General features: G+C 37.1%; 1 protein-coding gene across 3 annotated transcripts; it reads right to left on the bottom strand.

Annotated features, from left to right (window-relative positions):
- Window positions 1-1,266: 1,266 nt before the first annotated feature.
- LOC129279992 (GDP-fucose protein O-fucosyltransferase 1-like) lies at window positions 1,267-15,815 on the bottom strand. Of its 3 annotated transcripts, none has more exons than XM_064112012.1 (8): window positions 15,613-15,815; window positions 12,860-13,110; window positions 12,047-12,141; window positions 10,592-10,769; window positions 9,823-9,955; window positions 7,788-7,983; window positions 5,880-6,104; window positions 1,267-1,724 (listed from the first exon to the last, which is right to left on the bottom strand). In XM_064112012.1, the coding sequence occupies exons 2-8, from the start codon at window positions 13,050-13,052 to the stop codon at window positions 1,560-1,562; spliced, it is 1,185 nt and encodes a 394-aa protein (XP_063968082.1). In that variant the 5' UTR covers window positions 13,053-13,110; window positions 15,613-15,815; the 3' UTR covers window positions 1,267-1,559. The 3 variants fall into 3 exon arrangements, with proteins under 3 accessions (XP_063968082.1, XP_063968085.1, XP_063968083.1); XM_064112015.1 differs by having other exon boundaries at window positions 1,465-1,724; window positions 15,701-15,768; XM_064112013.1 differs by having other exon boundaries at window positions 1,465-1,724; window positions 15,601-15,685.
- Window positions 15,816-17,600: the final 1,785 nt, after the last annotated feature.

The raw sequence follows: 17,600 nt of genomic DNA, 5'->3' as shown, positions 1-17,600 counted from the left end.
ATCAATGCCCTTTACATTGGTATTAATAAACATATAGCACTGCTTCTTTGTTGGCATGAGCAGATAGTGCAAATTCTAATTAATTTGTAACTAATTAAGTCATTCTAAATGGAATTTCCAATTGGATCCAGTTGGAAACCAATTAGTTTCAACTGGTTCCAGTTGAAACCAGTTGCCTCCAATTGGTTTCAACTGGAACCAATTGAAACCAGTTGCCTCCAATTGGATTTAACTGGTTTTAATAGGGAAATTGGAACAACTGGAACCAATTGAAACCAGTTGCCAACTGGTTGCTTTATTGGTTCCAACTGGAACCAATTGGAACCAATTGCAAACTGGTTCCAGTTGCCCAATTGGTTTTAACTGGAACCAGTTGGCAACTGGTTTCAATTGGTTCCAGTTGTTCCAATTTCCCTATTGAAACCAGTTGGCCAACTGGTTTCAATTGGTTTTGCTCTAATTGGTTTCAACTGGATTTTGGTCCTGGGTACCGTGACATATGTGGTGTGAATGATATTTTCCCATGACATACATTATACTCAGGCAATATACAATTTGAAAGATAATGGAGAAAATCTGAAAAATTGTGTACAAAACAAATGGAGAGTTGTCCACAAAATCAGCCATTTTGAAGGATGTTTGCCAATTTTAGAATCCCCATAGAAAGTACAACCAGACCTTTTAAACCTCCATAACTTGCTTATTTCACAACCGATTTTTAATTTATGAAACTTGTTTTAAGATTGCTTCTCTTCTTGGGTTTTGGTTTCCTTTAAGATACTAGCATAATAACAAGATATTAGAATAGTGGAAAGACTTTGCTTCATCATATCCTACCTGAGTAATAAAATAGAGACATACACTGATGAATATCACCACATTCAATACATTGGTCCCAGAAAGAGTAAAAAAATTGAAAGACATAATTTTAGAGAAGAGGATATGTGACCCACCCCAAAACCAACAAAAAGTCACTGAGGAAGGTATTAATCAATAGCTAAAATAGTAATAGACCTTGTGCATGAACGTCATCGCAATCTCAAGGCTTAAGCCATTGGCTTGAATGCATTGTGGATCTGCTGCTGGCGCATCTCTGAAAACTCTGCTTATAATTACATGCATTCCTCAGAGAGAAAGCAGTATGAGGTTGTGACGGCATATGCACGAGGAGAAAATCAGCTTACCTGAAAGAATCATTCTTCTTCTTCCTACTGTCCAAATTTGAAGTCGAAAAAGTTAAGCAAAATACAGAATAAAATATTTTTTGACAACATATTTTTTTTTCTAGACTGCGTGGATGGTTCATCGAGATTGCACGGTGTGCACATCTCAAGCTTAGGTGAACCCCAAACTTCAAAACTTGTTTTCTCCTGAATCTTTGAATGAGTTCTCACAGAATTTCTTCTGTATTCAATCAACTACTTGTGTGGGATTATTGTTCAATATTAACAAGCTATACATCGTCTTCATACAGCTTAAAAGTGCTTTTTCAGGCTAAATTGTAATTCCAGAATTAATTTGGGCAACTTATTGTTGGTTTTGAGGTAATTTTAACTACATCAAAGGCCTAAACTCCAGAATGTTGAGGGTTTCCCATTCCCGTCTCTCTCCCGCTTCACAAATGAGGTAAACGATGAGACACAATTACCAATGAAGAATTCTGATTGGCCAAGAATAATGAGATCAATCTGCGGCAAGTGGGGGTCAAGATGGTGAACTTTGACCTGGTGATATTGAAAAGGAAAAATTATAATTAAGGGTAATAAAAATTCCTTTTTTATCTCTTCAATTTTTTTTCATTGGAAAATGAATAAAAGCATTAAACACACTTACTTTCAATATCTTATCACATTTACCATGACTACATCTAGACTTACATGTATATTATTCCATCAATACCAATTGGTTAAATACATGTAATTTCACATTTCTACAATGTATATATAATAACACGCTCTTTTTGAAACACAATAGTGCATTAAAAAGAACCACAGTTATCTCTATTCTTACTTCACTTTACTTACAAGCCTTTAAGAGAACTGTAACTTCATATAAACTAGAAAACAGAGATAAGTCTTTTTTAACAGTAAACAAATAGCGAATAGGCATGAGTGCGATGGTGCGAGATTTTGCATGAGGTGAAAGAAAGATGCTCTATTCAACGAGGCGTTAGCCGAGTTGAATAGAGCATCTTTCTTTCACCGAATGCAAAATCTCGCACCATTGCACGTATAAGAATATTTGTTATTTGTGTTGTACAACGCCTCGGAAGTTAGCGAAAATATCTAAACAAGTGGAATGCCTCTGGCCGTCTCACCTGCATCACGCGATTCAATATAGCAGCAGTGCTGATTTTGAAAACTACTATAACTCGCACAAGATGTTCAGTGATACTTGGTTACTCTTATTTCCACGTTTTATGAACTAGACCAATACACTTATAGAGATATGATGGCAATTCAACAAATACCCCCAACGTGGCCAAAGTTCTTTGACCTTACATGACCTTTGACCTTGATCATGTGACCTGAAACTCGCACAGGATGTTCAGTGATACTTGATTACTATTATGTCCAAGTTTTATGAACTAGACCAACACACTTTCAAATTTATGGCTGTAATTCAACAAATACCCCAATTTGGCCAAAGTTCATTGACCCTAAATGACCTTTGACCTTGATCATGTGACCTGAAACTTGCACAGGATGTTCAGTAATACTTGATTACTATTATGTCCAAGTTTCATGAATCAGATCCATAAACTTTCAAAGTTATGATGGTAATTCAACAGATACCCCCAATTCGGCCAAAGTTCATTGACCCTAAATGACCTTTGACCTTGGTCATGTGATGTGAAACTCATGCAGGATGTTCAGTGATACTTGATTAACCTTATGTATAAGTTTCATGAACTAGGTCCATATATTTTCTAAGTTATGATGACATTTCCAAAACTTAACCTCAGGTTAAGATTTTGATGTTGATTCCCCCAACATGGTCTAAGTTCATTGACCCTAAATGACCTTTGACCTTGGTCATGTGACATGAAACTCAGGCAGGATGTTCAGTAATACTTGATTAACCTTATGGCCAAGTTTCATGAACTAGGTCCATATACTTTCTAAGTTATGCTGTCATTTCAAAAACTTAACCTCAGGTTAAGATTTGGTGTTGACGCCGCCGTCGCCGCCGTCGCCGTCGCCGTCGGAAAAGCGGCGCCTATAGTCTCACTCTGCTATGCAGGTGAGACAAAACAAGAGTTTTTCCCTGCAGTAATCTATGAAAAGGGAGCAAAAAAATGAAAGCGAAAAGCAAAATCCCACAAGCGCACATGACCTTGGGCAGCAATGCGCATTGAGCCAGCAGGCTTATACGCGTATCGCACCTTCATTTTACTGAGCGCAATGAATTAAATCGTATTGTGACGTCCCCTCCTATAGCCGTGCAACGGTACATTTTGGATGGTACGTCTTGTGTGCAACGGTACGAATGTTTGACATTCAGCCTCCCATTTGCTCGCGTACAACAAGCTAAGTAGGCGTTGTACAATCTCAAATAAAGGGGGTTGGATGTACACACATACCAGAAGCTCCTTCTTGTGAAATCATAATCCACCAACATTAATATGACTAAAACAATCTTTCTTTTCAAACAGGAAATTTACCCTGCCATATAGTTTATTGAAAAAAAATGAAAAAAAAATGAAAAAAAATGAAAAAAATATATTGGTGAAGATTTGAGGGAAAAAAGCCACCATAGATTAAAAAGATATTAGAATTTCATTTCTTGTTTTGATTTGTGATGTTAACTGCAAGCTTCCCCATATATCGTGTAAAAAAAAGATATACTTATATGTAATTTTTCATGAAATTGAAAATAGATTTGATTGAACATGTACGTTCAGTATATCAACAGACAAATTACTTCACACCTGCTCCAGAGAGAAGTAATTGTATAGTTATCATGAACCATTGAAAAATTGAAATTACATTTCATAACATATGGGGCAGCTGATCATATATGACGTCACATATCAAAAACTTATATTCCAATAACTATCTTTAATCAGGCGCGTAGCCAGGGGGGGCGGTGGGGGCGGTCGTCCCCCCAAAAAAAAAACGTCCCCAAAAAGAAAAAAAAAGAAGGGAAAAAAAGAGAGGAAAAAAAGGAAAAGGGAAGGGAGGAAAGGAAAGAAAGGTAGCTTTGTCGGGGTTTTTCTTTTTATTCTTTATTTTTTTCTCAAAAGAGAAACTCCTTCACTCTTGCTCTCAATTTATATATGAATTTTGCTTCCGCGCTGCGCGCGATTAAATGACAATATTGAAGTTCTCCATTGTTTCGCCCAAACCCTTTCTCTAACCCTGCTTTTCCACCTCAGCTATATGTGTTTCTTGCCAGTTAAAGTTCAAATGTATACATTAGGGCATGGAATTAGAGTAAGGTTAGGCCGAAGTATATGAAGTTATCTTCTTTTTTTTAATCACGCAACTTCTGGTCGGGTCGGCTCCGGGCGGGTAAAATCTTTATATCAATTTCTGCCGTCACCTCCATAAAGTCAACTTCTCCCGCTTTTTAGCTCATTACTACACAACCATAATTTGGGGCAAACAGGTTCCTAATTTAAAAAGAGGAATGTATAAAATTTGTGTCGTATTGAATAAAAAAGTACAATATTTTTTTTCAAATTCTATTAATCTTCATATTATTTCCCTGCACATTCATCTTCTGTCCTGTTTTGCGCCCTCAGTTTGAAATTTTGAATAACACTTAAGTTTCTTTATAATTCAAAATGAAGCGCCCCAACCCCCCCCCCCCGCTTCTGCGGCTCCTGACAATTAGGTTTCTTTATAATTCAAAATGAAGCGCTTCAGGATAAGTCAAAGAAATTGGCATCCTTTTTTATATAATTTCAATAAATCACTGAAGTTTCAACTTTTTGCGCACTATTTTCCTTGTAATGAAGTTCAATAATCTTAGGAAATCAATTGAATTAGAGCCGATGGGGTGTTAGAGATATCTGCATTTGATGAAACGTTCGCCCTTTGAAATTTCAGAGTTTTATTGCTCTGCGCGGGGGGAGGAATATCTTCCTCCCGGCATATACACTTCTTTTCCTCTGTTTTGCGAGTTAAAGATATGCACTGTCGCTAAATTGTTTGTAATCAAATCTGATCTTTCCAAGGGAAGTATTCAATATATCTTTGAGAATACCCTTTTCTCGGGACCCTTTTCATTTTCAATTGATAAAACGCTTTAGCTTCCGCACTTCGTGCGGGGTTATTATGATTTTAATTTCCTCCATTGTATTCCTTTTTGTGCGTTCACAATCACTTAAAAAAGTTCAAAATCACAATATAGTCAACTGAATTGGAGCTGATATAGGTACTACCAGACAAGAGAGACGGCTCCTTTTCATTTTAATTTATGAAACACAAAAAGCTAGGGAGCGCGCTTCGCGTGCTCTGTAAGTGTTGGCACGCTTCGCGTGCATTTACCGCCCCCTCCAAATTGAAATCCTGGCTACGCGGTTGTCTTTAATCTTTGATGGATTTTCCTCAAACCTTCATCATTATTTTAAAAATCATTTTTCTGGTATTTTTACAGCAAACTTTTCTTAAGGGTGATCTTATCCTTTAAAAAGCCATCACCAAATTTCAGCTTATGATTTACCCACATTGTGCTACACTCAACCCAGGTGAGTTAACTGGGTACCGGCAGGAAATAATTCCTCAAAAATCTGTGAGCACCATAATCGGTAAACAAGCTTAGCCGGGGTAATATAGGAGAGCCTTGAGTACCTAAAAAGGTGGATACATGCATTATACAAATTTGTATTCATAAAGTGTATAATATAAGATATATAACCAAGTTGAACCAACCTTATCTCCAAACAGTTTTTGTATTTCTATCTGATAGGATAGTTTATCAGTAGCTATGTAGACATGCCTCGTCCTATATTTCTCCACTGCTGCTCTTGTTTCTTCTAGTACCATCTCTTTGGTAGGGTAACACATCGCCTTGGTAACAGGCTCCTCCCCCACCTTATGACATTGTGGTGATGCCATCATTTGTCTTATCCCTTCCACACTCTCACAAGCTTTCACCTGGAAAGCAACAATATTGTTGAAGGTTACTCATTTTGACTTAAAGATTGTGGGTTCAAGTCCAATGACTCAAAACTTTGTCACACAAAATAATGGGAGTGAGTTAGCTCAGTCGGTAAACTAAGCATATCTGCCTGTCAAGACAAAGGTTGTTGGTTTGAGTCCACCCTGGGCGGTTGATTAATCTTATTGTGTGTAAACTTGCCCCTCCCCTATTCCATAGACGCAGGCTATGTTACAGTGGACTATACTCTGTCCTTCAGATGGGATGTCAAATGGAGGCCTTGTGAAGAGGAGAGTCACCACTTTTGGAACAAGATAGCTTGTGTGAAAACAGAAAAATCAAAGAAACAGATCAACGAAAGTTTGAGAAAAAATCTAATGAATAATAAGAAAATTGTGAGTATTTGAATATTGCGATCACTAATGCCATGGAGATCCTCCCATTGGCAATGCAACAAAGATGTGTGATGTCACTTGTGAACAACTCTCCCCATTACTTTAGTATATATTTGACTTAAACTGCCTCTTTTATCACATCTATCAGTAGATCATGTGTTCTTTCTATATGAGGGCACGTAATACAGATTTTTAAAGAATACATCATGGATAAAGAGTTTACATCACCATAAGAAAAAGCAAAAAGAAACATTTTGGGTGTATTTTATAGTCCATCAAAGGGAAAGTTGTTCACATGTGACATCACACATCCTTGTCGCATTGCCAATAGGAGGATCTCCATAGCATTAGTGATTGCAATATTAAAATGCTCATAACTTTCTCATTATTTGTCCCATTTTTCTGAAACTTTCTTTGTTCTTATTCTTTGATTTTTCTGCTTCGACACAAGCCTACTTGTTCCAAAGGTTTCATTCCCCTTCAAGAACCAAGGTTTATAAGATTTTATGCACTAATTACACCTAATTCAATGCTTATAAAAGCTTCCGATAATTAATTCATGCTTTTACCACAGGGTCTAAATTCACACCCGCCACAAAGGTTACTGCAGTAATGAACCAAATGTTTATGTAAATTAATTAATTAACATGAACAGTGGACATATTAATTCAAAACATTACTGCTTTTATTTTATTAACAAATTTAGCGCACTGTGATAAAAATATGCTTTGATTCATGGGTGCCATCTGCATAAACAATGGTTCCAAACTACAGATGCAAATCACCAAATAATTAAGGCTAATAACTTATCAGCTCAGTGGCCGGGTTTAAAAGAGTTGCAATCACACACAACTCAAAAAATCAAAGAGTAATTGATCTTCAACCAATTAGAAGCATGCATTTCAGACTTTAGTTAGATTCTGTGGCCCGTATTCTGAAATCGGTTTTAATCTAAACTCAGGTTTAAAGTTGTGGTTTAAGTATGGGAAGCCAATTGTTACATAAATCACTAACAGTAGAGATATCATACTTCAGCTCATTTGGCTCTCAAATCATTCATAATTGTCTAGGAAGTATACAATAGATGATTGCCTTCACCATCAATGAATCAGGAAAGAGCACAGTAAACATAAGAAACATACAACTTAATAAAAATTTTGATACTTTTGGCTTCCCATACTTAAACCACAACTTTAAACCTGAGTTGAACTTAAACCAGACTTCAGAATACGGGCCTGTGAGTCAGGATTGAACTCGAGTCCTAGAAAGGGCCCAAAGACTCACCCAATCAATGCCAGTGCGAAGATGAATCCCAACATAAGGCTCTCCGTTAAATAGTTCATCCATGTGATGTTTGGCCTCAGCAAACAATCCCTCGTTCCATTTAAAGAAGTTCTGGATCTTGCGGTTAGCTTCTTTCATCGGGAAGGGAGCTGGTGCCCCTTTCAACGCTAGAACAGGATGGTCCTTCACTGGGAAACTGCAGGGAAATGTGATAGTATTAAAGATCAAAGTAAATCAAGTCATTTTTCTATATATCTTCTTCAAGGGCGATCAAGAAGACAACGTATAAACCTGGGGCGGTATTCAATTTAATTCAATTTCAATTTCAAATCTGAAATATTCTGACAATCTTGTTAACTTTCGTGTTAATTATTGTGTTATCTCACTGATTTAACACCCCCTCACATACCCCCCAATCAGTATTCTGAAAATAATAATAATACGTTAAGCTTATATAGAGCTTATATTAAAACAAATTTCTAAGCGCTTTACATAATACAGGTAAGTCAAATAATTATAATAACATATTAAAGATAACATAACATAAAAATAATAAGAGATAAACTACACAATAAAAAGGTTCAATGAAAGTTCATTTCATGGTGAATAGGTAACATTTAAGTGCTTCTTGAATGATTCAACTGTGGTCTTGGTTCGAATGTGCAGTGGTAAAGCGTTCCAAAGTTTAGGTGCAATGAAGCAAACATTGTTATCTCATTTCGTGTTATCTTCAGCTCGTTCCACTCTGCATAGATTTAATCCAATCAAATGCGTTGTTAAAAAAAAGATCGCGCAGAATTTTCAGGGGGAAAAAGAAAAATGAGTGTGCACGCGGTGACGTGTCACGAAGCCTGCATTTCTTCACGCGGTGTCACAACTTGACCCGCATGTTTTTTCATGCTAACATGATTTTCAGAATACCAATTGTGTTAGCTAACACCGTTTTTGTACTAACATGGTTTTCAGAATACCAATTGTGTTAGCTAACACCGTTTTTGTGCTAACACGGTTTTCAGAATACCGACCCTGATGTCCAAAAGACAACCAGCATGTTTTGTCATGAGATGCTGCCATAACACATCCAGCATACTGGCAATGATTGAAAAGGAAACCTGGCCATCTCTAGTAGAGCGTCAGTCTAGCAATGATGTACAAGATACAACTTGGTCTCGCCTGTGTAGATTGGACTAAGATGCAGCTACAGCACATCCATTCTGCTCTCATACGAACAGTTTGCCTTCCCTCACTGCAAAACTCAATACCACCAGAAGAAGAAGGCAAATCCTGTCAAGACTTCTGTTCATTCCTTGTCGTAGATCTTGGTCCTACTTGAACTTAAAATTTGATTACCCCTAGTATATGCATGGAGGGTAGTACATTATGGTAACAGTTGTTTGTCCAACCTATTCTCCCGGGGGGGGGGGCACTCAGTATATAATGCATAGTGGGTATGTGCCGCGGAGGGGACCCCCAATTTTACACTCAAATTTCCGTTCCGAGGCATAGCATTTTTTTTTTCTTATTGAGAAAAAGAACAAAGAAAGCCGCTCCAAAGCATAGCATTTTCTTCTTCTCGAGAAAAAAGAAGAAAAAAATCCGCTCCAGGGCTTCGCATATTTTCCGTTACGCCGTTCCGGTCGCAATTTTGGTGAAAAGCGGCCGCAGCTCGCTGTGCGACCATCGCCTCTGCGCTAGCGCGCCCGGCAGTCGTGCCCCCGGGCTAGCTGCATGCACGTTCCATGGGGATGCATACGCACTCGCATGCAGGCGAACCGTTCCAAGGACCCCCGTTTTCACAAACATTTGTAGTTCCGAAGCCCGTTCCGAGGACCCTCCTTTTTACAATAAGCCCGCTCCAAGGCCCCCGTTTTTTGTCTCGCCCGCCGCACACCCCTACCACTTTTTTGGTCGAGTGCCCCCCCCGGGCCTATTCTACAAAGATTCAAGTGAGGATGCTGAGACAAGTGATGGGAGAAGACTGTTTGATGACTCTACTACCCTCTGACTAAAACTGCTTCTTCTAATTTCACCTTACCTTCTATCCCATTGCTCCTTCATGTTGGCCATTCTATGTTCATCGCTAATATCGGCATGACTGAAAATCTCAAATTTCAACTCTTCCGCAAAATCAATACCAAAGCCATCCCAGAATGGTCCAAATGGATTCCCTATGGTAAAAAGAGAATGAAAGATTGTATAGACATCAATGTGGCAAGGCTTTTTTTTCCCTGGGGGGGGGGGGGGGTGGTTTATTTTGGGGGGACTTATTGTTAGTTTGGGGGCAAGCCACATGTGTCATAACCTGCCTCCCCAAAACTAATAGGTAGCAACAAATGAATTTAGGGGGTTTATGGAGCTTGGAAAAACATATCCTAAGCTTTAAAATTAACTTGTCACAAATAATAAACAACCACCCACTCAAGTACTTGTTTGAATGCTGAGGAAATTCAGTGAGACCTTTAAGAAAAAAACAAGGTTCGAAGATTGAGGTTCATTCAAGCGTGCAATCGGTGAAAATTAGATGCAGCATGCAAAACATGGTGTAATTTTTTTTTTATTTTGTTGAACTTAAAAACTTCATATTTTGACAGTATGAAGAAGAGCTACTTAATCAGGTAAGCTAATTTTCTACATTCTAATTTGTGAAATCCAAACTAATTTTGGCAATTGACAGAGAACTGTCCTTGGCTACTTATTGTTGGTTTTGGGGTGGATGATTTAAAATGGCATTGAATAGAGCTAACGTTGGAATGCCTATTAGATGGGATGACATTGGACCATTTGGTAATTAACAATTAGCCTACCTCTCTTCATTTCACATGGAGAATCACTATTGAGATTAAGCCAGCAGTAACCCTTCCTCTCATCCTCAGGCCAGTACTTGGGAGCTAGCTCCTCCATGAATGTTTCCATGGTAATGAGACGGGGATAGAACTCTAGAAGAGGCTCAAACTGGAACCAGTCTGTGAAAGGGATGTTGACCTGACATGAAATATGAAAATAAAAGCACAAACATATAACAGGACTTACAGAGAAAAATTGTGATTCAGAACATTACAACACGGTGATATTAAGTATTTTGAGGTTTGACATTCTTGTCTACATGTAGGTGTCTCCAGGGGCCCGTTTCATAAAGAGTTGCAACCGTTGTAACTTTGCCATGATGGCAACTACCATGGCAACCTGGATTTTGATTGGCTCCTGAGCCCTGTTGCCATGGTATTTGCCATAATGGCAAAGTTACAACAGTTGTAACCCTTTATGAAACGGGCCCCTGATCTGTTTCATCTGATGGATGAACGGAGAAATTTATCTTTGACCTGTAATGTGTGCCATCAAACAAGACGAATCATTTGACCTAATATACTAAGTAAATGAAAGCAGTTGAAAGAAACTCTGATTTAACGAGAAAGCCTCTAAAACCAAGATTGATTTTCCAGTATCACCATAGAGCTAAATCCGATACTCTTACATATTGACCTTTGTCAAATAATGAAATCTAAGCTAAAAATTATAACACTGAAGTTTAACACAGATAAGCTCATGTGAGACAGTGGGTTATTGAAACCTGAATGGAATTCAATGCTTATTCTGTGATTTTATCACAATTTATTCCAGATTCCTTTGACACATTACACACACTTATATGAGCATTTCATTGGATTCTGTATGAACGCATTTTCTTCTTCTTCCTGTAAAGTACAGACTGCCATTGGCATATTACTGTATTAGGAATTTTGAAATTGTTTAAACCACAACTGTCATTTATCTTTTATGTTCTTCTCTATGTGCCTCCTGGGACCCGTCTTGCAAAGAGTTCTGACTGATCCTATCAATCACAACTATGGACAGCCAGCAACATCATTATCTATTATGCAAGTTTGTCCAAAATATCTTCTAGCTATGATGTATATTCATGCATTCATTGTTTTCTTGAAAATTCACTGCGCTTCTTTTTGTTTAAAAAGGACATTGTGCAAATTTCCTGTGGATCAATCGTAACTCTTTGTAAGAGGCCCTGGAAAACCGTTTCATGAAACATCTTTATGTTAGGTTTAGGTCTCAGGTAGGGTATACTATAGTGTTTAAAACAAAGGGTTGAAGTTGGCAATTCCATCAGTGTGTGGAATTTACAGCGGAGCAAATGTCGTGGAACCAAGCTTCCCCATAACTTCTGAATTGCCTGCTGCTTTAGTGAGTGAAAATAAAAACAAAAAAAATCAATAATTCAAATTTCCTGTATAATAATTCATACTCACATATGTCCTGAAAGGAGGCAAGATAATTGTTCTATTCATTGCTTTACCAAAAGCTAAGGCTCCCAGATAGTGTTCTGCTTGGTTTCCAAACCTCCCTGTCAGAAATCACATTATTTGAAGAAGAAAAAAAGATTCACAGACCAATTAAAGTATGCTTCTAGTTACTGAGTTAATGCATATAATTTGTTTAATTGGTTATTTGAATAAATGAAAAAGAAATGTGACAAAATTTCGATCAATTTATAGACACCATCATGAAGCAGACTCTAATAAAATTCATGTAAGCTGTTCACAAGATGTTAACATATCAATCATATCTTTTCAATTGTTCTATATGACAAGACAACATTGAACACTGATAATGTTCTACAAGCTTAATCGAGGCGATGCTTTGGCTAAAAATAATATTTAACAACTTTTTTTTAAATGTATGATTACAATATTAAAGTATTAGACCAACTTGAATCAACCAAGTGACAAAAAGACATTTGAAAGAAAGGTTTTCCCAATTATTTCTTATAGGAAAAATTGACAGCTTAATAATTAAAATAAAAATACCCTAATAGTCGAAAGTATTACAAGACTGTGTAGTTAAGATTGAATAGCAGTGCAGTGACAACTCAATGTGACACTACTTTCACAAAGTCAATCTCTCGTATGTAGTATTTTTTTAACGTTCAAACTGGCTTGGAGAATGGTGGCTTGAATTCATAGGATGAACATTACGAGGAAAATTACTAGATTATAGAAAAAATGCTATACAGGGATACATTTACATATTAAATGAACATTTCACTTTATTTGCAATCTTACCCATGCAGGGACAAAATGTAAAGTATCCATTAGGATCCCATTCTAGTTTGGACCCGACCGGCGATTCTTTGCTTCCCGAGACTCCGTCCACAGTGTTATCATCTTCCGTATTACTGCTATCAAGGTGACCTTCACCATGGCTCAAGGTCATCAGAGAGAACACCAATGCAGACAAGGATAGAAGAAACCTCATAATGAAGTGTATCAATATCGTAGAAGGCTTGGGTAATTAGTTGCTTGAAGTGTTGGTCCTAAATGAAATAAAACCCAAATCAATTCATAAAACCAGAAATACTACGCACATCCAAATCACAAAGGACATGCGATGAAATCTTCTGGTATTACTTAGTACAAATGCCCCTGACCAAGGAGCAAACCACTGAAATGGGCAGACATGTTCACCGGGAAGATGTTAGTCACAGGAGACAGAAATATGAAACCTTATAAAATGGGGGTGGGGTTTCTGGACACTTTACAATTTTTAAGCCTTCCTATTTGTATTTGCATTCCAACAAAAAACATGAATTCAGTAGTTCTTCAATTTTGTTCTCTGTACAGTAACTTATTGCCTTTATATAGGGTATAAATACAAAAAAAAAATATGAAACTTTGCTTGTTATTTCGAAAGTTCATGTTAACTTTTTGAAATTAGATCGAGATGTAGTACATGACTATGTCAACATTTGGAATTATTTGGTAGAATCTAGATCTCGTTAGTTCTTCTTCTTCTTCTTCAAGTTACACTGCCTCCTTCAATCCTGAAGATTCTTGCAGTATTGTAGTACCGGGGACCGGCAGGTGCAATACACCGGGTGAACACCCTACTCTTTGACGAATAGTGTATTGGTTTTAACGTGCATAGGTTGTGACTCTCCTATACACGGGACCAACATTTGCGTCCTTTTCGATGGACGGAGTGTTTTCCAACTGCATTCGCACCCGCACTGAACACAGCGGTGAGGCACGTTAACACACAACGCTAGCATCAGTTTTTTTGTTAGACGTCTTCCGGCATGCTGCGGGACTCGAACCCACGCACGTTGAGATCTACAATCTTATCCAGAACAGGCGCTCTAACCGACTGAGCTACACTGCCTCCCCAGTTGTAGATGTACAGACATTCTTTTTTGCTAGATTTAAGCAATAGACTAGTACTAGTAGTACAAGCAAAATGCATGAACATTCTTAGTTACAGTTGCAATTTAAATCAGGACAATGCTAGGTAGGACAACAAAAACGAATTAAGTAAAAAGCATTACCATAATATATTATTAATTAGCATTATTGTCAAAGACATTGCTCAAAACTTACCACAAAATTTCCTAAATAGTGAAAAATAAGGCTTAACTCCATAAAATCATTATATCATAACCTTGTTCATTGAATGAGTGCATAAAATGTGCATTGAACTCCATGTAGCGTATTGGTCCATGTAACAGTACAGAGAACAAGGTTTATATCATAACCTTGTTCACTCATTCAATGAACAAGGTTATGATGGGTTGTTCATTGAATGAGTGACTCAGTGAACCAACTTAAAAACTACTCAATCTAGAGAGTAGAGACTAGACATCGACTGTTAACTCAAAATAAATAAAGAAAATTTGAGGCCAACTCCCCTAATTAATGAATTTTTGGACACATGTCTACAGCACAAATCTAGTGCCTTTACCTAGACCAAAAGCTTCAGTCTCTGTATTTTGGTTGTTCCGCTGAACTACGTTGGCTCCACTCACCATACATAGACTGAAGGGGATGGGGCCCCGTACCTACAGCCAATGTATAGTGAAGTAGCGTTTTATAGATCGCGATTTAAAACTGTTTTTTAAGCAAAATTGAAAGTTTCATGGTTTCCATTATCAGGGAAATATATATAACTTAAGTAATTGCATACCTTGGGCCGGAGTTATTGAAAAAAATCCTCTGGATGATTGAGAAATCTGTCATCTAAGACATTTTCACCTGACCTGACGGTTTTTCTTGCAAGTTGCCATCTTGAATGACGTCATTGTCGTTATTAACTTAATGTCTCGAATCGATATATCGCGATTATAACTAGTACTCGTACTAGTATAACTAGTATCGTTTATCTTCGGTTTCGTTCGCATATGGAGCAGATCGTATAATATCGAAAGCAATATCGATATCACATTCGTGATTGTTGACGTTCGTTTGTAAATATTTTATAGTTTGGCTGCCATTTTGACCATTTTTATCGTGTTCAACCCAAGTAAACATCGGTAAAGTATATTTTTCATGCCTTTTTCATCTATATCGTTTAAAGTATTTAAATGTTAGAATATCATCAATTAAAAGTTTGTTGTTTATACATCCTTAGATTGTAAATTTGATGTGTAAAATTACATCAAACTTTGGACTGTGAATTGACAAAAGGGAGGGAATGAGAACACATGCGAGCCCACACGTACACCCTACCGTCGGTAAATGGGGATTACAGTAAAATGTCAGAAATTGTTGAATAAATCCCCAGAAACGACGGTTATTCCTGTCTAGCCTTTACCTAGTCTAACAATGCCGGTATAACTGTTAATTGTTGTCATTTTTAATGCCCGCCTCCGGCCTCTCGCTCTCGAATCCCCACGTCCTGCGACGAACGAGGCGTAAGACACCACTCAAGCATCGCCAAACTCTAGGGTAGCAAGTCGAGCACTGCCCGTTGGCCGCTTAAAATCGAAGGATTTCCATTCGTGTCAACAAAGAAAACTATCTAAATAACGTACCGTACTAATTACCTGAAGGGAAGCCACCGATAAATCATCCGTGGATAAGTCTTAATTTACCAGCTCCCGGCTCAAAGTTCCTCAAAACAGAAAAACTTACTTAGCTTTTCGTTGACTTGTCGAGTTGAATGGACGAGGGAAAATCGGAAAGTGGGAGTGTCAAAAAATAAATTCGAGACCGTACTAGTATATAGTATGATACGCCAAAAGGGGAATAAGAATTTCATTTGAATTGTCTTTCCGTTGATGCCCAATCAAATGATTATTTATCATTATCAGGTCTATACTAATTATTGTTGTTATAATTTTAATCATTAATATTACTATCATGGTTATCAATATCACCAATTTATTCTCTCTACTATTGATTGATTCAGACTGATTAATTGATTTGATATGTAAACGAATCCCAAATTGTAGGACACACTATATTTAAATTGTCTCCTTCAACTTCCCAACGCAAGGACATAATGTAAAAGAAAATCCTTTTCATAATATGTTGGAGACAGTTTGTTTAATGGAATCCCTGTAAATGCTCAGACTTGTACATCCCTGGTTAGGTTTAAAAATGATGCAAACAAAGTATTTCATTTTTCTAAGGATAATTTATATATATATATATATACAATGAGTCTAAAAAAAAAAAAATATATATATATACACTTCAGTGAAATAGCCGCCAAAATGTCACTTTGGGGGAAGCATAGAGATATATCTCTATGGGGAGAAGAGACCTATACATAAAGAAAGCCAATGAAGTCAACTTTAAATAAAGAGGCTCTTTAATAGGAGGAAATTATAATTTGAAAACAATTTTCGGCATCACTCCTACGTGTTTAAAGGAAAATGAAACCCTTGAAACCAGCTGAATCCATATCAAAGAGAAAAATCAAAGAAACGTATTGTTGAAAGTTTGAGGAAGATTTAATGAATAATAAGAAAGTTATGAGCATTTGAATATTGAGATCACTAATGTCATGTAGATCCTCCCATTGGCAATGCGACCAAGATCTGTGATGTCACACACGTACAACTCCCTCATTACTTTAGTACTTATTTCACTTATATTCTCACTTTTATATAGTCTATCACAAGGTGAGGTGTTCTCTTTATGAGAGGACAAGTACAGAGGTTTCACAACATTATATCATTGACGAATTGTTTGTCATATGATTAGAATGAGCGAAAAAAGATGTTTTGGGGTATATTTTCAGTGTCCAAAAGGGGAGAGTTGTTCATTTGTGACATCATAGATCTTGGTCGCATTGCCAATTGGGAGGATCTCCATAGCATTAGTGATATCGACATTTAAATGCTCATAACTCTTCTATTGCTAGTCCTATTTTACTCAAACTTTTGTTGATCTTATTCTTTGATTTTTCTGCTTTCACAAAAGCTAACTTGCTCCAAGAGTTTCATTCTCCTTTAAGATCGCATGCTCGATCTCGAAATTTGTTTTCAAATTATAATTTCCTCCTATTAAAGAGCCTCTTTATTTACTATACAGTGCGTCCCAGAAAAAACGAAACCGAGATTAAAGCAACGATTTATCATAACTGAATCACAAATAAAATAGACAAATGACCTACCAATGTAAAGCTTAGAATCTCCTCTTTCATCTGATATTACTTAGAGTATTCCTCATTGACGCATGAGTGAGCAAAAACAATTTGAACAAAGGATACCAAAAACTCATTTGGCGGGGGGTATCTGAATTTCAAAAAGAAAATCACATGCCTAAAAAGTTCAATATCTGCTCTTTATTTGATACCTTAATCACAAAAAATGGTCAAGAAGTAAAAAAGTTATGTTACCTCGAAACAATGCTTGTATTTCCATAATTTCATTAAATAAACGTGTTTTCATCGGTTTCCCACAGAAGCTATCGCATGGATAACAAAAGACTTAATGCATGGCGGATCGTCAACAAAACGGAGTGTCAAGTGAGTTTGAACGCTTGCCTGTAGAACCTCTTCATTTTATGAAATTATTGAAATTCA

Source organism: Lytechinus pictus, chromosome 17 (assembly GCF_037042905.1).
Source record: "Lytechinus pictus isolate F3 Inbred chromosome 17, Lp3.0, whole genome shotgun sequence".
Classification (NCBI taxonomy): domain Eukaryota; kingdom Metazoa; phylum Echinodermata; class Echinoidea; order Temnopleuroida; family Toxopneustidae; genus Lytechinus; species Lytechinus pictus.
Note: the sequence above shows the minus strand (reverse complement) of the source record. Positions and strands in the feature narration are given on the sequence as shown.